The sequence below is a fragment of the Sminthopsis crassicaudata genome, chromosome 3, assembly GCF_048593235.1.
Source record: "Sminthopsis crassicaudata isolate SCR6 chromosome 3, ASM4859323v1, whole genome shotgun sequence".
Taxonomy (NCBI): Eukaryota; Metazoa; Chordata; class Mammalia; order Dasyuromorphia; family Dasyuridae; genus Sminthopsis; species Sminthopsis crassicaudata.
This window is the reverse complement of record NC_133619.1, coordinates 87,380,213-87,402,380: the sequence shown is the minus strand read 5'-3', so window position 1 is coordinate 87,402,380 and position 22,168 is coordinate 87,380,213. Positions and strand designations below refer to the sequence as shown.

The window sequence follows — 22,168 nt, the reverse complement described above, 5'->3', positions numbered from 1 at the left end:
ACATCATTTGGAATAATTGTTACCCTGAACACTTCATTTGTTGCCAGTTGCTCTCCTAAATCTTATCATTGGGTGGCTAAACTTCAAATACATCAGTTGTACATAACTATTCACATTAGACAGCTAGGTGGTGTAGTGGATAGAACACCCAACCTAAAATCAGGGAAGTATGAGTTCAAATCTAGCTTCAGATGCATGCTAGTTATATGATCCTGACCAGTCACTTAAACTCTTGTGTCTGTTTCCTCATCTATAAAATATGGATAATAATAGCACCTGCCTCATAGGGTGCTATGATCATATTTTGAATATGAGATCATATTTTAAAAGCTAAGCACATTTTGTAAATCTTTCAACTTTATAAATGGTATTATTATTATCCCTGTAAAATCTCACTTAATAAATGATTTTACCTTAAAGGGGCACTACTGATTCTAATTTTTTTTAATTCCCCCTCTCTCCATGCCTGGCTATACTGGAAGTACTCCTGAGAATAACTGCGCTAGTTATTGAAATCTGTTATTTATCTGTAGTCTGTCTACATATCTAACTGTTGTGTTTATATTTTTATATATACATATAGGTTCATACATATCTACATATCTATAAAATATATTTTATGTATTTATGTATGTATGTATGTATGACATCACAAGCTTTTAGCTTTTAACTGGAGGTACCTATAGAGATGGAGGAGCCCTTTCCAGCCTTAAGTTTAGTCAATAACTTAAGACTTTTGCTTTGTGTTTCTACTTATGGAACATCTGTTTGCTAGAAACTAGAATAAAACTTAAGCCTCAGTTATTTCATCTATTTCAGTTATTTCAACTTCTGTTGGGGTGGTGAACCTCCCTTCCTATTCATTCCAGCATTATGATTTTATGATATATTCAGCTTTTCCTACCTTCTAGTTGTCAGATGGCAATTATTTTTTCCTGTAAAATTCCTCATGTTAGGTATAAACTTAGAGGTACCCAAGACATGAAAGACTAGAGAGTGTTTATAGCTTTCTCAATATCCTAGCATGGAATGTTCCATGAAACTTTTAAAGAATTTCCTAAACTTCCGTATATACTTCTGCAAAATGAAGTATCTAAGGAATAATTTAATTTTAAATTAATAATTTAATTAAATGGAATAATTTAATAATTTAATTTTATCTAAGTGCAGTGGTCTCCCAAAGGTTATCTCATATGAAATATATTGATATGCATGAATTATCCCTAATTTCTAATGCTGCAACTATGCAGTGTAATACCAGAGAAACTGAGGCAAGCAGAGATTGGTTTTTAATCATTAATGTGGCATTTAAGCTAGCTGATCATATGGGACTCTTGTCCAAAGCAGTGCAGATAAACTGAGGCAGGGAATTTATATAAGGTTTTAGCTAACTAAGGTTTGCAAACAGAATACATAATCTGAGTATACAATCTTATAGGGGAAACAAAGGCAGATAAGGGGAGGGTGAAGACTCTGGGAGGATGGACAAGCCATAATTCCAGGAAAGAATCATAACTTAATCCTGACAGGATGGAGTTCAAGATAAGAACAACGAGGGCAGGAGACGGAGGCGAGGGGCAATACTCAAAAGGAGGGGGAATTGTCCTAGTAAGGAGGGGGAATTGTCCTAGTAAGGAGCGAGATAAGGCACCTAGAGTTTATGACACAGTGGTATGTATGTAAATGTGGTCAGAGCTTCAAGGTTTTTCCCAAGTTATTTTTTTAAACCCAATTTCTAGTCCTAATGGCAAGGAAGAGGGGTGGCTATGATTTTTTTTTTAATTCAGGGCTCAACAATGTAAGAGGCATCATCAGTTAAAAAAGGAGATATAAAATCAGTCTCTATAGAATTTAAGCAAGGGCAAAAATGAGGGTATTGTAGGATTCAGTGCCCAGTGGGGGCTGAGAGGAGACTTTTAGGGTTTACAGTGTGCCAGTAGAACTTGTTAAAGAGCTGGGCAAAGGCTTAGATATCAGATGGAATAGGAAAAACTTGTGGTTCAGAATGAGTCTCTCATCTTAAAGGTTCTAAAGTAAAATGTGATTGTAATTTATTTAAAACATTATATTGCATTACTTAGAAAGACTATGTGATTCCTCAAAAGCGTGGGAGTCTTTAAAAATAGAATTGATTCTCACCTCTCTGAGATTATATAGTATATTCTCGTCCAAGGTCAAGGAAATGGAATATTATTTTTTTCTGATTTTTTCCAGCTTTGTAATTTTAGAGAATATAGTCATTGCTGATGCTTAGTAATGATTAGGATATTCTTCCTTAGAGCATTACAAAACATGTGACTGGATGGTATACATCCTGTTTTTTGAATGATGATTCTAACAAATGATTGGCATGAATTAGCCTTGCTGATTTAATGGATAGTTGAACTAAGTCACAAAGAGGTTAAGTACTCTCTCAAGATAATATAAAGTCAGTCAGTTAACATTTAGAAGGTCTGGATTCAAATGGGGACTAATTCTCCAGCTGCTCCCTAAAGGACTTAAGACCACTATTTTCAATGCACAAATCCAGTACTTGAGTACTTGCCTAGCAGGACATCTAGAAGAGGTCTCTGAGTGGCTTTGATGAAGTAGCAGCCTTGAATTAAGATGCAAATACCTGTTATCTTTATGGACATCAGTATACTTTTTCTGGTCTTTTTTTTGTAAACTTTTATTTGCAGCAATATTTTAAGTTAATTACGGGCATTCTAAAAGCTCCCACACTTCTGTGTAGTACTTTTTAATGCACTGTGATTAAAAAAAAATTAACCACTGGTTGTTGACCATCATTCTCTTTTCTGTGGGCTGCGCATAAGTAGTATACCAACCATGTGCTCTAATGAAATGGACATAAAAAGTATTCCCCCAACGATTTAAGAGAACCACATATTCCATGTAATTGTTATTTTCCTGGTTAATCTCCTTTCCATTTGTGTACCTGCTGACTATTTTTAATTATGCTTCAATTATCCCATGTTTTATAAATAACACAGTCTTTTTTTTTTTGCTCTTATTAGCTTGGATAGCTTGCAATGCCCCATGTTATTATGCAAGCATTGTATAGTTTCCTAAAAATAGCCAGGTAATTTTCTATGGTGAATTTATTCAATCAACAGCACAACTAGTAATGAAAGTACAAGATTTACATGCACCTAATATGAGAAACATTTCATCATCATGCCCTGGCATCTTGTATTCTATCTACTTTATATAAAGATGGTCATGTTCTGTCAAGTGAGTAGCCATGTGTCCAAGGTGCCTAAAGTTATGATGAGGATCTAATGAGATAACAAACATGTAAGAACACTTCAAAGTATTGTAAGACACTGGACCCATGTAAAATGTTGCTATTGCATTAAAATTTTGTGGTTTTTTTTTTCCTTTTGATTTTAGGAGCTAAAGCACATGGTTAGATCAGAGAACACAAGAGCAGAAAAAGGTGAGCACTGGTCAATATAAATATTTGATATTCTGATGAATTAATGTTCTTGGATCTAACATGATTTCTTTTATCTTCAGCTATGATGGACTATCCTTTGTTGGATTTCTCCAGGAAAACCCAGCCATTTGCTCATCTCACCATTAACGGCACCAATATTCCCTCAGGTAAGTTATCTGGGCATCCAGCCAAAAAAAAGCTTTTTAGAGACTCCTACTAGCCATATGAATCCTCAAAGCTTCCAACTAGTCACTAGATCACTGCAAACTCTTTGTTCCACCAAAGGGCATTTGCTCTTAAGATGATGACAAAGATTGAAATTTTTCCTTAGAAATAGATTTTCAGCTTTACCAGAAAATGCTTAGTTTGCATTTTCAGCTGATATTGCATATTGATATTGCCAACAGGTACTTATTGATACCACTTTGGTCCATGAGAATGCTGTGCTCACTCAAAACTAAAAAAGTATAACTATTGTTGAAAAAGGTAACAGATGCCTTTTGAGAATTATTTGTACTCTTTCACTTAACTAGATTATGTTGACTTAGTTACCTTTTGCAATGGTCTAGCTGGAGTCTAGCTAGTGGGAAAACTCTGTTTCTGTCATAAAAATGAAGCACTTTTGACAAAGTGAGGAATATTATAACTTTACATTGCCATTCCTGTGTAAGAAGCAATATTTTAAATTATTTCCACAAGAAAGATTTAGTAAAAAAAATTCTACTAATTTTTATTATAATTCTACTAATCAATTTTCTGGGACATGAGAGAGTTAGACCTGAGACATCAGCACAGAAAACTCCTAGTATGGAATCTTCCTCATATAGTACAGAAGCTCAATTAATTATGTCTTCTAGAGTTGCCTGGGGGTCTTGAGAGATTAAGGGAGTTGTTCTCAGATGTATAGTTAGAAAATGTCAGATATATATATACACACATATATATGTATATATATTTTTTTAATTAAAATAGATTTGTATTTCAGTCAGAACTATTATTATTATATAGCATTTAAAAATAAAACTTGCAGAATAACATAAACTGAAGAATCATAGAAATTTATATACAATGCTATTTGTAACATATCAAAAGAATTTCTATAAAATTCCATATATAGCATGCAAATAGTGGAAATTTTTTATAGCTTTTTATTTACAAGATATATACATGAGTAATTTTTCAGCATTGACCCTTGTAAAACTTTCTGTTCCAACGTTTCCCTTCCTTCCCCCCCACCCCCTCCCCTAGATGGCAGGTAGACCAATACATGTTAAATATGTTAAAGTATATGTTGAATACAATATATGTGTACATATCCATGCAGTTATTTTGCTGCAGAAGAAAAACTGCACTTAGAAACAAGATAAAAATAACCTGAGAAGGAAATAAAAAATGCAAGCGGACAAAAACAGAGGGAGTGGAAATGCTATGTTGTGGTTCACACTCATTTCCCATAGTTCTTTTTCTGGGTGTAGCTGGTTCTCTTCATTATTGAACAAATGGAACTGATTTGGTTGATCTCATTGTGGAAAAGTGCCATGTCCATCAGAATTGATCATGATATAGGACTGTTGTTGAAGTATATAATGCTCTCCTGGTCCTGCTTATTTCACTCAGCATCAGTTCATGTAAGTCTCTCCAGGTGTTTCTGAAATCATGCCAGGATATATATTAATGACAACATTAACATATCTAGATTTTTCCATAGTAGGTATGGTTATATATGTAATATATATATAATATATGACTTATAATAATGATATATATAATAAATATAATATTGATATTATATAATAATATTATATTATTAATATAATATTTATGTATAATATATATAATAAAGATACATAATAATAAGAGTAAGACTTAACTATCTAGAACCCTCCAGAAATGAGTTATTCTGCATGGCTACAATTTCCAGATAAGTGAGAATTTATTACTTTAGTTACCAAAAGTTCAAAAAATCAATTTTGCATTGAAATCTTTATGAAATAGATATTTCCCTGTAGGAATAAGCAACATATTCTGAATGTCATTTAAAATTTTCTTGGTGACAGCATTATAATGATTAACATCATTATGACACTAATCTACAGTGACATCATCAGGCATATTGTTGTATATACTAAATAGTTTACTTTTTCTATGCTTTTAGTACTTGTGTCTGTTTTCCTTTCATGGTTTCAGCTTCCACCTCTCTCTGCTGTCAGGAATAACTTTTTTCCTACTTTTATTGTGTTGGTCTTTACTTCCTATAGGTTTAGAAAGCCAGACTCATGAGAAACATGAAAGTGTGGCAAGTACTTTCTGAGTGAGGATTTGAGGTGTTCTATCAGTCAGGTACATATACTTTATTTGGTGTGCCCAGATCTTGTAATATCTGTTTTGGATTGAAGTGAACCTTGAGCTTTTTGATGATACCAGATACATGAGTTTTCCAGATAGCTGTTACAGTTTGGCAAGGTATTTTTGAAACTCTAAATATCTGACAACTTTTGAGACCAATTTTCAAGCTCAGTATCTGGGAACATAATGTATTAATTGGTACAGGAAAGTTTTTTTTTTTTTTATTTTAGCAGGCAATGGGACAATTTCTTTGAGGGTAAGCTTGTGCAGTTTGTGGTAGAATATGAAAATAGAGTTCCTTACAATATGATCACCTTAACAATGAAATGGATTCTAAATATGTTTCATCGACATTTTATCTTTAGTTTCTCTCCATCTCCAAATATTGTATACTAATTTGCTCTAATGACTGAAAGACTACTTTACATATTAGCACATTTAAATACAATCAGCTTAATAATGAAACATCACTGTTTACAATATGAAAATACTTTTCTACATTTATCTTTTCAGATTGTTTTAAATGACCTGTGATAAACTTTATGCTACAAGATATGCTGAAGTCTATTTGGCCATGGCAACCATACTTTTAGGCATAAAAAGTTCTCAACAGGCACCTCATATAAAATAATTGCTGAAAAGACATAGCAGAACTCTTGGGTATTTGTGAGGTTTACTGAGTTTGTGCCTGAGTGAAATGATTTGTATACTTTACTATTTAGGAAAATAGGATTTGCTCTTCTAACACAAATCATTTTCCCAAGCCCACTTATTCTTTAGTTTTGGCAGTTGTCAATAATCAAAGGATCAATAATTCAGAGGAAAACTGCTATTAAGTTTTTAAAAATTGATTCTGATGGGGCAATGAGAAATAACTTGGGGTAATAGTGTCTAAATCCTGTCACTGATTCTTACTAGTTTTATAATTATAGGCAAATTACTTAATTTTTCTGAATCCTTGCTAATTCTTGAAAATTCTTAAGTATCAAATGTGATATAATTTGCATTGCTGAAGGGAATTTCGACCTGAGACATACCTAAAGTGCCTAAGTCAATAAAATCATTGATTTTGATGATATTATGGGGCTATATTTTCTGCTGTGGGACAGTACCAAATAAGCATATAACTACAAAGAGAAATGAGAACCCAGCTCACTGCTAGCAACAATATAGAAGTCTCAGGCTTTAGAAGGCATAAACATCATTTTGCCCTTATAATATTCACTATTTCATTTGTGCTATACTGGCTATATCGATTTCCACTGACATCATTTCATTCTGCTTTCACATTTGTTTACAGTTATGATAGTGGTGGTTGGGGTAAAGAATTGCTCAAGCCCCATTAGTACAAAGTTCCTTGGCCAAACATTCCAAATTCTCTCTAGCCTGGATTCAATTTATCTCTTCAACCACTATCTCTTTGAACCAAATTCTTTAGCTTGACTGATCTACTTAATGTCTCTTTAGCTTTCTATACGCACTTCTGAATAGAACATTGTTCTTATCCTTGGTCAACTTGAAATATTATTACTCCGATCTTTCTCTGTCTCCCCAAATTTCATGCATTCTTCTCAATGAATTCCTTCCTAATGTTTCTGTCCCACCATGATCTCTCCTGCCTTCAAATTCCCCTGCCTTTACCTAAAGCACTTGTTTAACAGCAATGATACTGTATTCCCTTACATTGCAACGTGGTACATTCACATTCACAAGTGGCTTGTGCTACTTACTAGCCCTATGACTTTGAACACTTTTTTTTCAATCTTATCCAAGCCATTGGATTCTATATGTGATCTGACCTGCCTACTATATAGGGTTGTTGTGAGGATCATAAAAAAAAGGAAAGTACTTTGCAAAGCTAAAAGTTGCTATAAAAAGAATGAGAGGGGGCAGAAAAATTAACTTTCCTTATTTCTTTGTCTTAGTTACCCAACTAGATTTAAGTTCATTGAGATTAAGGTGTCTGTTTTATCCCCATAGTGTATATGTGGTATACTATTGTTCTTGTTCTGTCTGTGACCTCTTTTGGGGTTTTCTTAGCAAAGATACTGGAATTGTTTGCTATTTCCTTTTCCAGCTCATTTTACAAATGAGGAAACAGAGACAAACAGGGTGGAGTAACTTACCAAGAGTCACATAACTTTTAATTGTCTGAGGTTGGATTTGAACTCAAATTTTCCTGCCTTCAGGCTGGACACTCTATCCACTGTTTCACCTAGTGTAGCACTTATATACTATGTATTTGGTGAATAAATATGGAGCCTTCTTTAGTTTTTTCTGGTAATCACATCTCTCATTAGACTAAATATACATCGCAGGAATATTGAAGCCCAGCCATCACCTTTTGTCTTCCCTATTTAATCCCTCTTTCCAAAATCCTATAACTTAGATCTTTCTATCTGTATTGATTAACCCAATATGTAGAGAAACTAGTTTTTCCTTTAAATTTCCTAATGCTGCTTACCTATTTGACCTGATGAAGCATGACAGAGGACAGGACATGGTATCACTGTGGTTGTTATTATCCATATAAATAACTATACTATAGTATGTCATATCAGAATAAATTCCTTCTTTAATCTTTCAGTCATGACAAGGAAAAATCTCTGATTCACAAAAGCTGCAGTTATTTGAGTACAAGTTTAAGGCAAGTTCTCCCAAGCCAGAAAGCCTGGTGATGAATTGTGTCTGTTGCCCAAATGCCAGACCAAGTTCCCAGTGCTTATCTCCAGAAGAGTGAATACTCCATGATTAATTTTTTTTTTTAGTCACAACTAAACAGACTATCTCCTAATATGGATAGTAAAAGGAGTAGGTTACATTTTGCCTTTGTCAAGGAAGTACCCACATTGATAAAAATCACTGATCCTTTGAAGTAATAAAGAATGGCAGACTTTAGGGATTTGTAGGGATGATGAGATGAAAGGAAGCCTTCAGAAGAATCAAATGCTATGAATTTCTTTTTGCTTCTTCAGGGCACTATATTGCTATTTGCAATCCTGGAAGAGTTATATTTTCAGGAAGAAATCACAATTAGAGAAATTTTCTTTCTCATTTAACTAATTAACTTTAGGACCATGATCTTAAATAGTTAGTTTGTGTTTGGAACTTAAAATAGTTGGTTCCAATGAGGAAGCACCAATAAATCGTCTCAGTGTGAATCAGTCCCTTTATGTTGTTTGTTTGGGTTTTTTTCCTGGACTTTCTTTTCTCCTCAATTTCCCCCTTCATCCCTACCATGAATTCTTCTGATTCCATAATGATAATCACTAGCATTACATAGGGTTTTAGAATATAAATACAAAATGCATTATATTTATAGAGACATACCAAAAGTCTCGTTTTAAGCTTTAATAGTTTAAACTTCACTAAGACTTTTTGGAATACTCTAAATTATTTTATTTGAACATCACAGACACTCAATGATGTATGTACTATAAATATTATAACTATTTTATTATAGTTGAGGAAATCTTGGAGAGATTTAAGTGATTTATACCTTGTTCACACAGCAAATATTGAAGGTGGGATTTGAACCAGGTATTCCTGAATGAAAGTTCAGTACTCTATTCCCACTCTGATTTTTCCTTGCTCTTTGGCATCACTGGGCAACAGAACTATCAACTCATATTTTAAATTTAAAGGTGGCTTTCTCTAAAATATCCCAGCATGAAGGACTTCTGTGGAGGAATATTGGTCTTATAAATCCCTGAGTAGCTCTGTGTAATGTTCTGTTTCTCTAAATTGTGATTGTTCTCTTGGGAGCAGATTTCTTAGGGAGCTTCTGGAGGTATCATTCCTTTCAGTTAAGTTCTATAATCCCAAAATTCAGCCAGGAGTTAAAGTCCAGATCCTATATTGTGTTCTTCAAAATCCTGAATCTTTTCCTAGCTTCCGGTTAGCTTCAATAGAGGCCTATCTCTCTTCTTGACTCCTGAGAGCTCTTGTCCGAATATCTCCAAATCCAAAGGTTTGTCCTTCAGCCTCCAGCCTCTGGTCCTCCCAATCTCTCCAGTCAGTATAAACATGGAAGTTGGAATGAATCAGACTCCTCCTCCCAGAGAGTGGGCTTGTGGGTACTCCCTGGGCTTGAGGGAGCTTCTCAAAAATATGCTCTCTTAAAGGTGTGAATCTCATGGAATTTTAGTAAATACGTTACTGAACTAGAGAATTGTTAAGTACCATGCTAAATTAGATAATTATGCCCCTTCCAGTGACTTAGCACCTTGTAAGAATCCTAACAATTCTGTACAAGTTTGGAGAGTCACTGAAGGTGTGGAACCATCAGGAAATCATTGGTTTTAATTAAAGTTGGTCTTATGTTTTGTGAACCTTTACAAATAATATAGATTCTATCTTAGATGATCTGATAGCTGTGAACTAAATCAAGAAAGATGGTGAACTATAATGGAAGATTTGGACCTATATTTTAAGTCTAATTAATTTTTTGCATATCAGAGTCGGGGTGGAGAATAGCAGAACCAAGATGGTTCAGCTCAGCTGAACTCTTACACTTTCCTTCAAACAACTTTAACTCCTCAAATCAAGTTTTGGATTGGAAGTATCAATAATAGGTCAGAATGAGACATTTTACCTAAGACAACCTTCAAAATCAGTGGAAGACCTGGAACACAAGAGTGGGGCCCACACCCACAAAAATGAAGGAATGAGAAAGAGGAATGCACTGAGAGAAGGGGGAAGGGAAAGTTAGGATGGAGAATATATTTCTCTCATAAAAAGGTGTTCAAAGAAGGGGGAAATGAGGGCATTACTTGAACTCTAAAGTAAGAAACTCTCAAGTAAGATTACTCTCATTAGAATTGCTTCAAAGAGGAAGAAGATATACACACATTCAATTGAATATACACATCTATCTTATCCAGTGGAACAATAGGAGAGAAAAGGAAATAAGAGAAAAAAATGGAATAGTGGGAAATACATAGTTAGTAAGAAATGTGAATGAAATAAACTCACCTATAAAATAGAAATAAATATCAGGATGGATTAGAAACCAGAATCTAATAATTTGTTGTTTAAAGGGAACACACTTGAAATAGAAATGCACAATTGAAATGAAGGCCTGGATCAGAATCTATTGCATTTCAGAAGAGGTAAAAAAAGTCTCAAATGAGCAAAGGCAAATAGCCATCTAATTTAAAAAGATATTCAGGAAAATACATTTTGCTAAAAAATAAAATAGCATAGACAATGAAGTAACATGAAAAATTTTATAGCAAGTTTCTCTGATAAAGTTCTTATTTCTCAGATATGTTAGGAAATGATTCAAATTCATAAGAACCATTTGCCAATTGGTAAAGTGAGAAAAGGATATGAACAGATAGTTTTTTTTTTTAAAAAAGAGTAGTCATATGAAAAAAATGCTCTCAATCACTATTGCTTAGAGAAATGCAATTAAAACAACTCAGAAATACCACCTCATAGCTATAAGAAATGACAAATGCTGGAAAGGATTAGGGAAAATAGATACACTAATAAAATGTTGGAGTTGTAAACTGGCCCAATAATTCTGGAAAACAATTTTAAACTATGCCCAAAGGACTGAACAACTCTGCTTTTCATTTGACTTAGCAATAACATTGCTAGTTCTGTATCCCCAAGAGATCAAAGAAAAGGATCTATATGTACAAAAATATTTATAACAATTCTTTTTGTGGTAGCAAAGAATTGAAAATTGAGGGGATAATCACCTATTAAGGAATGACTGAACAACTTGTGGTGTATGATTGTGATGGAGTATTGTTGTGCTATAAGAAATAATGAGGGAAGTGGTTTCAGAAAAGAAAGTACAATGTGGCAAGACCTATATTAAGTGAAACAAAGTGAAGTGAGAATTGTGCAATCATTGTGCACAATAACAGCAATGTTGTAATGATTATCCACTGTGAAAGACTTGGCAACTCTGATCAATAAAATGATCCAAGATAAGACCTCATGATGAAAAAATATGCTCTACCTCTAGAGAGAGAACTGATAAAATCTGAATGTTAATTGAAGTATAATTTTCTGTTTTTATTCTAATTTTTTGCTTTTTGATAATATCTAATATAGAAATATGTCAAATTATTTCACATATATGATATCATTTTGCTTGCCTTTCTCAGTGAGTGGGGAAAGGAGGGAGAGAATTTGGAACTCAAAATTTTAAAAAAAGAATTTATAAATAATAAAATTGAAAAAAAAATTAAAGTCTTCAGGTCTATCCTTTCACTTTTGTTTCTCTTGCCAAACTGTATCGAGTTATTGGGTTGACTGGTTTCTAATCCATTCTGTTATCCACTTCTATTTTATGGGTGAGTTTATCCCATTCACATTCACAGTTATGATTTCTAATTGTGTATTTTCCACTATCCTCTTTTAAAAAATTTATTCTATTCTCTATTTTTATCCTCTGTTCTCAAAAGTATGTTTTATTTCTGACCACTATCTCTCTTAATCTACCCTTCTTTTATATCATCACTGCAATCTATATCTCTTATCTCCCTTCCCCTTCTATTGCTCTATTGGATAAGATAGATTTATATATTCAATTGGTGTATGTATTCCTTTGAACTGATTCTGATGAGAATGAGGTTTAAGCCTGGTAAGGAGATTCTAGTAGTCATAGGAATGGGGTTTCTTGGTATTAAACCTAAAAGACAGAGGTATTGATTTTGTGTGGTCTGTCTTGGTGATATAAATGACTTTTCTAATTGGAGAGAGAGATTGTTAAGACTTTACTTTAGACTTTGCACCATGTTCTAAAGGGAAGTTTGTTCTCTGCACTTGAGAAGCATTTCATATATAGTAAAATCTTTCTTATTTGATATGGTTGGATTTGGTTGTTTTGCTTAATTAAATGTGCTGGATAATACATGACTTTTGTCAGGGAGAAGGTTGTGAAGTAGACTGATGTAATTGGCATAGGCAGCTTCTAGTCAGGAAATTTCCTCTTCTAATTCAAGTTTACTGCTTCTACAAGTTATGGTCAGAAAATTTCCTGTAAACACTCAAGAGTTTTAATGACTTTCCTAGAGACACATGGTAGATGTAAGAGGCCATATTTGAATCCTGACCTTCCCAAATCAGACATATTCTCTCTCTCTCTCTCTTTTTATTTTTTAAAACATATGTTTGGATAATCCTTTGACATTATCCCTTACAAAACATTGTAGTCCAATTTTTCCCTTTCTTCCCTCATTCCCTCCCCTAGATGGCAAGTATATGTTCAATATATGTTCAGCATGGTAGAAATATGTTAAATCCAATATATGCATATATAATTATACAATTACCTTGCTGCACAAGAAAAATCAAATCAAAACGAAAAAATGAGAAAAAATAAAATGCAAGCAAATAACAACAAGAGTGAACCACACTTCCACAGTGCTCTCTCTGGGTGTAGATGGCTCTATTTATTGCAAGATCATTGGAATGGTCTGAAATGTCTCATTGTTGAAGAGAGCCACATCCATCAGAATTGATCATAAGAAGCGATCATAGTATAATCTTGTTGTCAGACTTATTCTCTATCCATAATGCTTTAAGAGTTACTAAATCTGTTTATTATTCGTGAGTTATCAATTTGCAATCAATTTAAATGTAATACAAATTATTTGAACATGATTTTGTCCTTGATTTAGGAAGCATGTCAGATATTCTATGATCATTAGGTATCATTATATAAATAGACATGTGGAATTGTTAGTTAGTATAGAAATTGATCAATACTGAACATTGGATAGAAGTGACTACCATTTTTTGCCATGTAGGAATAAATTCATTATCCTGATAGGCAATGTTCTGAATAGGAAGTAAATAAACTTAGAGGTTTCATGTGACATTTCAGAGAATATTAGAAATTTATTACACAACGGATCCTTAGAAATTGAATTTAATCTCTTGCATTTGTACATGAAGAAACTAAGGTCCAAAGAGATTAATAGTTTGTCTAATTTCATGTAGCAAGCTAGTCAGAGCCAGGCCTTCCCAGATCCCTTGATTTCCAGTCAAGTGTTGTTTCCAAAAATAGCCCTTTGCTTTTTTGTTACATACCAAGTAAGTTTTCTCCTCTGTTGAATTGTAGGTTTCAGTTATGAGTACAAATTAAATTTGTAAAAAGAATAAATAGGGAAAAAGGAAAAAAGATACTAGGCAGCAATATGCTCACTATTCTGATTCTTTCCACAGAGCCATTGGAATTCAGTTTCTCATTTCCCCTTTTATGCACCTCAAATATCTCTTCATGAAGTGAAAATGAAGTTTGAGATAATTGAGATGTATAAGCAAATGAAACAGTCAATTCTGGTGCAAATTTTGAGGTTCAATTACTTAATACTTTGGAATATTTATTGGTAATTTGCTTTCAAGTTCAAAGATGTTGAATATCATACTCAGGAAAGGAACTAAATTTTAATTCTTTTTTTTTTTTCTCTATTGTGCATAGGCTCCAGAAAAGTGAATCTTTCTTCCTGGTACCATGACAGAGGTTGGGCAAATATATCAAATATGACTTTCAGCAATGGGAAACTAAGGGTCAACCAAGATGGCTTCTACTATCTCTATGCTAACATCTGCTTCAGACATCATGAAACTTCTGGTGGTCTGGACACAGAATTTCTTCAGCTGATGGTCTATGTCACTAAAACCAACGTGAAAATCCAAAATTCGGATACTTTGATGAAAGGAGGAAGCACTAAATACTGGTCAAAAAAATCAGAATTCCACTTTTACTCCATAAATGTAGGAGGATTTTTTAAACTGAGGGCTGGTGAAGAAATAAGTATCCAGGTATCCAATCCATCATTACTGGATCCTGCTCAAGATGCGACTTATTTTGGGGCTTTTAAAGTTCGAGATATAGATTGAGCCACAAGTTTTACTGATAGTAATTGTACATTTCCTGGGGTGTTGTTAATTTTTAAAATATGTCAGAAAGATGTTTCATAGCTGTGTCAGACTACTAGGAGACGTGAACTAAAGCCTTCTGAGCTTACCCTCAGATGTGTGCATTTGACTGTGTACACATATAAAGGGAGTATTTGAACTCAAGATATATTCCAACATATAGGCTTTATTACACAATGGTTTATATATTTTGTAATAAATTCCTAGAATTAAACTGGAGTGTGGCATTTATGGTTACCTTCATGGAACGCTGCATTTGGGCTGTGAGAAGGGGCTATATTTGACGCCTAGTCTTGTTGAAGTTTCATGCCATTAGGATAGGATTTTATCCTAATTGTAAGAGGGGGAATCATGAAAGGTTGAGTTCTTTTGAATTGTTACATCATGCTAGAACCTGCAAATAATTTTTTTCTAAAGAGGAAAGAAAAATATGTATTTTTATATAATATCTAAAATTATATTTCAGATGTAATGTTTTGTGCAAAATATGTAAATTATATTTGTGCTATAGTATTTGATTCAAAATATTTAAAATGTCTTGCTGTTGGCATATTTAATGTTTTAAATGTACAGACATATTTAACTGGTGCACTTTGTTAATCCCCTGGGGAAAACTTGCAGCTAAAGGAAAGAAAGATTGTTTGCTCATAGCAAATGTAATATATTTCTTTGTTCTTTTTAACTTAATAGATTTTTCAGACTTGTCAAGTCTATGCAAAAATTAAATGAATTCCATGAATAACGAGTAGAATGTTGGTCACCAGGTGCCTTTCAAATCTAGAAGCTAATTGACTTTAGGAAGCTGACATTGCCAAAAAGAATACATAATGGGCCATTGAAATCTGTCAAGAATATTTATGTAATTATTGAACAGGTGTTTTTCTACAAGTGCTGCAGATTATAGATTTTTGATTTTTCTTAAGTGTAATGTTATCAAATACATTTTGGCCAAAGAAACCATCTTCAATTTAATAGGGATAATTTTATATTATGCAATGAAAATATTTCCTTTTTCCTTTTGGTATAAAAATAAATTTATATTAAAAGATACTTTTAGATGCTGTGGTTTCCTGTTATACTTGTTTTTCTTTCTGACACTTTTCTCCTCATTATACTATTTTTTAGTTTAGCGCTCTTCCCAAATTTTATTGGGATTCAATTAAAAGTAATGAACCCTTGAACTCTGATAAAATAAATGAGAGATTTGCATGCGTGTTGGTAATCATTAGTCAAAGAGGCTTTGCAAGTTAAAAAGGGGGAACCAATACATATACTGAAGAAGAAATGTACTTAACACCAGGTCAAAGTACCCTTGGGAACAATCAGCCATTTGCTCAGTGACCTATGGGATCACCTGCCATTTTAATACTTTTTTTTTTTCCATTGTGGAAAAGTAAGCAATGAATGCCTCATGGACTAGCATCATGGGAATTTGCCTTTGGGAAGCTACTTAATGTTGGTGGACTAATTAAAGCAAATGATATAAGAAAAGGAGCCACCTGATGAAGATCGGTTTTAATAATTATGGTGTAACCTTGACTCTAGAAGACATGGAGTTTTGTGGTACTGACAGGAGGGAAAATAATGATCAAATGATATTGTAAGAAATACTGAGTAATACTGAACCTCAAGTCATACCTAAAATATATTAATTCAAGTTTATTTAAAAAATAAAAACTAACCATGTTCTCCAGAAAAACTCAACATACTTCAAAATAAGTCTGTGAGGAAGACTGATCTGTTGAAATCTACTTGAGAGCAGGAATATTTTAATCATTTTTGTCTTTGCATCCCTAATGCCTAGGACAGTACTTAGTACATAGTAAGTATGGTAAATATATAGGTAGGTAAATATACAGATGTGTGTGTGTGTGTGTGTGTGTATAGGTAAATTATCTTGAATTGAATTGAATTTTTTGTTCCTGTAAAGTGTAATGTAAATTTAATGTAAATGAAATGTAACCTCCTTGAGGGCAGGAACTGTTTGTTCTTAACTTCATTATCATATTCTTAATGCCTAGCACAGATTGGATTGAAAATATAAAGTTGTTGTTTTTTTTTTTCCTCTCCAGGAATGATATGTTTGACTAGATCATCTAAAGTGCTAATTGCTCCTCACTATTGACCTTCTTTTTTCCCCCCACCAAAATATCTTTGTTTTTCTCTATCTTTTCTTACTTTTACAGTTTTTCTTTTCCTTCTTTCATTTATTTTATCCTTTCCTCAATGGGCTATTTGTTTTACAGAAAGCATTCTGTAAGCTTTTAAGCTCTGAATAAAGGTGAATTATTATTCTACCCTGTCCATGCCCTAGGATTTTCAATGGCATGGAGGAGGATTGCTTCTTCGGGCCAGTAGATCTTAGGCTCAAAGGGCTGCCAGCCTGTGGAGAGATTCTCAAATTGGGTCAAGCTAAAAGCTGGAAACCAATTATTTTGGAAGCTTAGTTACAGTATCAGACACGCATGGGATGAATACCAGAAAACAAAAGCTTACCAAATCTTGTGGCAAATCAAATTGTTTCTTTTCTTGATATAGTAGAATGAATGTTGGATCAAAAGTCAAAAGCCCTTGAATGATATTAGCTTTGTGAGTCTGGGTAAGTCACAATTTTCATAACTATAAAATGGAGAAAATAGTATATTTACTACCTAACACAAGGTTATTCTGAAGGTAGAAATTTGTAAAATTCTGTATAAATGTGAGTTCTTTTTCCTATAACTCTTCTACCCGAGGGAGTTCTTCAGTTAACTAAAGGTGTCAATATAACACAACTAATTGGCACAAGATGATCAAATTATGGCTTGCAAAATTGGAGAAATGGAACTCCATTTTACTATGCCTTTGAAATTGAGTTCCATTTCTTCAATTTTGAAGCCATAATTTGATCATCTTATGCCAAGTGCTTGTGTTATATTGATAGCTTTAGTTTGGCTTGAGATATTAATTATTGGTTGTATATTGACATTTCAATTTTGTTTTTACATGCTAAATCTAAATTCCCTTATGTAACCAAAATTGTTCCAGAAATACCAGAATTCTCTAATAGAATCACCAGTATAGATGTTCTCCTAATTTTTTACAAGAATCTGTCTTTTATAATTGAAGACTCTTTAAATATTTGAGCTAGTGACCAGATGAACTCAAAACACACAAAGATACATAAGTATACATAGGGATTTTTCTTTGAAAATTCAGGTTGCTATTATCAAATACATACAACATGTTGATTACTTTAGAGAAATTTCAGTTCCATACCAAACACACTAATTTACCAAGTAATATCTTTGGGGAATTTTAGCTCTAATGCGAAATCCTAACCATATTTTTATGCAAAAACACATGCATTCAAAAATATAGAGAAAAGGATATATATTTCCAGAATTATGATATAATATTTGATCTTATAATACAGGCTACTAGAAATACCACTGTTATTAAGTAGGGGAGCTGGGGATGAGCAGGGGAGAGAGAAAGAGATAAAGACAAAGAGGTAGACACACAGAAGGGAGAGGGAGACAGAAAGAGAGACAGATAAACAGAGAAAGATAGGAGGGAAGGGGAGAAGGGGAAAGAGAGAGGAATGGAGGAAAAGAAAGTTAATAATCAAATAGAAACAGTTGGAATTCTTTGTCTTCCAAAAACACTATCCTAAGTGAATTAAAATATGTGAGAATATTTCACCAGTGATTTGGCAAATCATTTCAGCTATAAAGATGCTTCTGGCATTCATAGTGTAGTGAACCGGGTATGGGGAAACACTCAGCCCATACTTTATGTAGAACTACTTCTCTGACCCAGAAAGAGCAAATGTTTTTCAAGGAACCAAGGAAAAACAAAAAGCTATCTTAGATTATTACTTATATGCTATTCTTTTATTGATCTTACTAATTTCTAAACTGGCAAGAGTCACATTCTTCCATACTGTTGTGATGATGTTCCTTAGATTATTAGGCTAGTAAAATAGAAGAGAGTAATCAAAATACTATGATTTCATTTTTCTTCTCAATAGCTCATTGTTCTCCATTTGGTAAGTGTAGAGGAGAACTGATGCTGCATTTTTAGTATATATTTAAATTTCCTTAAATCATCAGGTTGGGAATGGGGGTAAGGTGTACTCTACCTGCTGAAATTTCAAAGTCAGCTGAGATCAGAGAACAGCATCTCAGTATACAGCATTTTCTGTATTCAGAGGATAAAATTTGGTTAAGGAAATTTGGAAGGAAACTCAGTGGGGATCTTATTGGACCTCCTGATTTTACAAATGAAACCAAGATCCAGGGAGGGTTTGCCTTGCCCATAGTTACATAGCTAGAAGTAAAGATTCTGACCCCAGAGCCTATTTTTTAATCACACCTTTTTGTCTCATATGCCCTTTGCTCCAATGATTTTGCCTGAGTAACCCATCCTTCCACATTTACTCAAGCTAAATTATTGCTTCCCCAGTGCCCCACCATGCATGCCCTATAAAGTAGATAGAATTCAACTAGGCATCAGTTACTTCATTGGCATCCCATCTGTGGTAGTTACCAGCACTTGTCAAGAACAGACTTCTTTTCACTTTGGATGCTATAAATCAATTGTCCAGCTTCAATGCTATGAAATTGAAATATGTCTCCCTATAGCTGCATTTATAAATGTTAATTAGTTATTGATTCACATTATTATGATTTAGTCTTGTGTCCATTTTTACAATCAACACTGTGTATACAGTGAGTGTTAGATTTCTGTTTTACGTCTTAAAAAATATATCTTGTCAGAGATTATTGATTAATAATGTTTCTAGGACACCCCTACTCTTTCTAATCCAATCTTCTCTCCCCTTTTCTATTTCCTAATTACTCTCTACCCTGATAAATGATTTCTTTTTACAAGAATATGACATAGTTCCATATTGACCACATATTTTGGCTAACCATAGTATCAATCTTGTTGATATGATCAAAATGTTGCAGTTATGACATGGCTAATAGCTGAATTCCTTCCTGCTGAAGGAACCCAGACAGTGTTTTCCCTAAGAGAATTTTAAGAGGCTAAACACTGAGGGAGAGGAAAGGGATGAACCCAACCAATTGTTGCCTAAACCACCTGCACCAGTGAATAGTGATTGTCCCAATAGAGACTCCTTATGGGGAATAATAAATAAACTTTCCTTTTTATTAAATGACTCTGAAATGGATGGCCCCAGTGCATGGACCTCAAATCAGGGAAACCCAAATTCAAAACAAACCTCAGATACTTAGTTGGGTGTCCCATGCCACTTAACTTTTGTTTGCCTCCATTTTTTTCAATATAAAATGAGGGTAAAAATAGCATTCACCTTAAAAGTTTGGTGTGAGGATTAAATAAAGTGTTTGTAAATCACTTAGCACAGTGTCTAGCACATAGTAGGCTCTTAGAAAATACTTGTTTCCTTCCTTCAGGAAGCCATAGCAAACTTTTTTTCCTCTTTTCTTGAGGTTCTTAAGGTTCCATTTTTATAAAAGTCTATTTTTTTTTTAAAAATCGAGATCTTATTTAGACTGTAGTTCTCAAACTATCCAGTTCTAGGATCTATTTCCTTTGCATTTATGATCAATCTAATTCAGCCTCCTTTTGCCCTAAATATATAAATTATTGGCTCAACTTATCAGTTTATAGCTGTATGTCCAGAAGAACTTCAGATGCTAGCTAGTCTAACTTTTTTATTTCATAGATGAAGAAACTGAGAAACATGAATATTAAGTCATTTTTCAATCATTAGAAGCAGAATATAAATCCAAGTTTTCTTTTTGTTTTTTAGTTTATTTTTAGTAAAGCCTTATATTTTCAAAACATATGCATAGATAGTTTTCAGCATCTATTCTTGCAAAACCTTGTATTCCAAATTATCTTTTCCCTCCTTTGGCTCCACTTTCTCTTCCTCTAGACAGCAAGTAATCTAATATATGTTAAACATGTATAATTTTTCTATACATACTTCCACAATTATCATGCTGCATAAGAAAAATCATATCAAAAAGAAAAATAAATGAGAAATGAAATAAAATGCAAGCAAACAACAATAAAAAGGTGAAAATACTATGTTGTGATTCACACTTATTTCCCACAGTCCTCTCTCTGGGTGTCGATGGCTCTCTTCATCACAAGTTTAGTGGAACTTGCCTGAATCATCTCAATATGGAAAAGTGCCATGTCCATCAAAAGTGATCTTTGTATAATGTTGTTGTTGCCATGTATTATGATTTCCTGGTTCTCTCACTTCAGTCAGCATCAGTTCATGTAAGTCTCTCTAGGCCTTTCTGAAATCATCCTTCTGATTATATCTTATAGAACAATAATATTCCATAACATTCAGATACCCTAACTTATTTTAGACATTCTCCAACTGATGGACATCCATTCAGTTTCCAGTTTCTTGTCACTACAAAAAGGGATGCCACAAACATTTTTGGACAGGTGGGTCCTTTTCCCTCCTTTATGATCACTTTGGAGTACAGGCCTAGTAGAAACACTGCTGGATCAAAGGGTATGCACAGTTTGATAACCCTATGGGCAAAGTTCTAAATTGCTCTCCAGAATGATTGGATTAGTTCACAACTCCACCAACAATGTATTAGTGTCCAAGTTTTCCTGCTTCTGCTCCAACATTCATTATCTTTTCCTGTCATCTCAGTCAATCTGAGAGGTATGTAGTAGTACCCCAGAGTTATCTTAATTTGCATTTCTGTGATCAATAGTAATTTAGATCACCTTTTCATATGCCTAGAAATGGTTTCAATTTCTTCATCTGAAAATTGTCTGTTCATATCTTTTGACCAATATCAATTGGAGAATGGCTTGAATTCTAATAAATTTGAGTCAATTCTTTATATATTTTAGAAATGAAACCTTTATTAGAAACCTTGAATGTAGAGATTTTTTCCCAGTTTATTATTTCCCCTCTAATCTTGTCTGCATTGATTTTGTTTGTACCAAACCTTTTTAACTTAATATAATCAACATTATCCATTTTGCATAATGTACTCCAGTTCCTTTTGGCCACAAATGCCTTCCTTTCCCACAGATCTGAGATGTAGACTATCCTTTATTCTTCCAATTTTCTTATAATATCACTCTTTATGTCTAAATTATGAACTCATTTCGACCTTATATTAGTACAGGATATTAGATATGGATCAATGCCTAGTATCTGTCATACTAATTTCCAATTTTCCCAGCAATTTTTATCACATAGTGAGTTATTATCCCAGAAGCTGGGATTTTGGATTTACCAAACACCAGATTACTATATTCATTGACAATTGGGTCCTGTGAATCGAATCTATTCCACTGATTAACTAATCTATTTCTTAGCCAGTACCAGATGATTTTGATGACTGCTGTTGTATAATATAGTTTTAGGTCTGGTACAACTATGCTATCTTATTGCATTTTTTTCATTAGTTCCCTTAAAATTCTTGACCTTTGTTCCTTCAGAATTCAGTGGTCCTCTAACTT

The 22,168-nt window shown here is 33.5% G+C and overlaps 1 protein-coding gene across 1 annotated transcript in view; it reads left to right on the top strand.

Moving 5' to 3' along the window:
- TNFSF11 (TNF superfamily member 11) overlaps window positions 1-15,663 on the top strand; it is a 53,242-nt gene extending 37,579 nt beyond the window's left edge. Inside the window, exons 3-5 of the mRNA XM_074307707.1 lie at window positions 3,394-3,439; window positions 3,520-3,606; window positions 14,229-15,663. Coding sequence (XP_074163808.1) covers window positions 3,394-3,439; window positions 3,520-3,606; window positions 14,229-14,650 — 555 coding nt within the window. The 3' untranslated portion in view covers window positions 14,651-15,663. The remainder of the gene's footprint in view (window positions 1-3,393; window positions 3,440-3,519; window positions 3,607-14,228) is intronic.
- The last annotated feature ends 6,505 nt before the right edge of the window (window positions 15,664-22,168 follow it).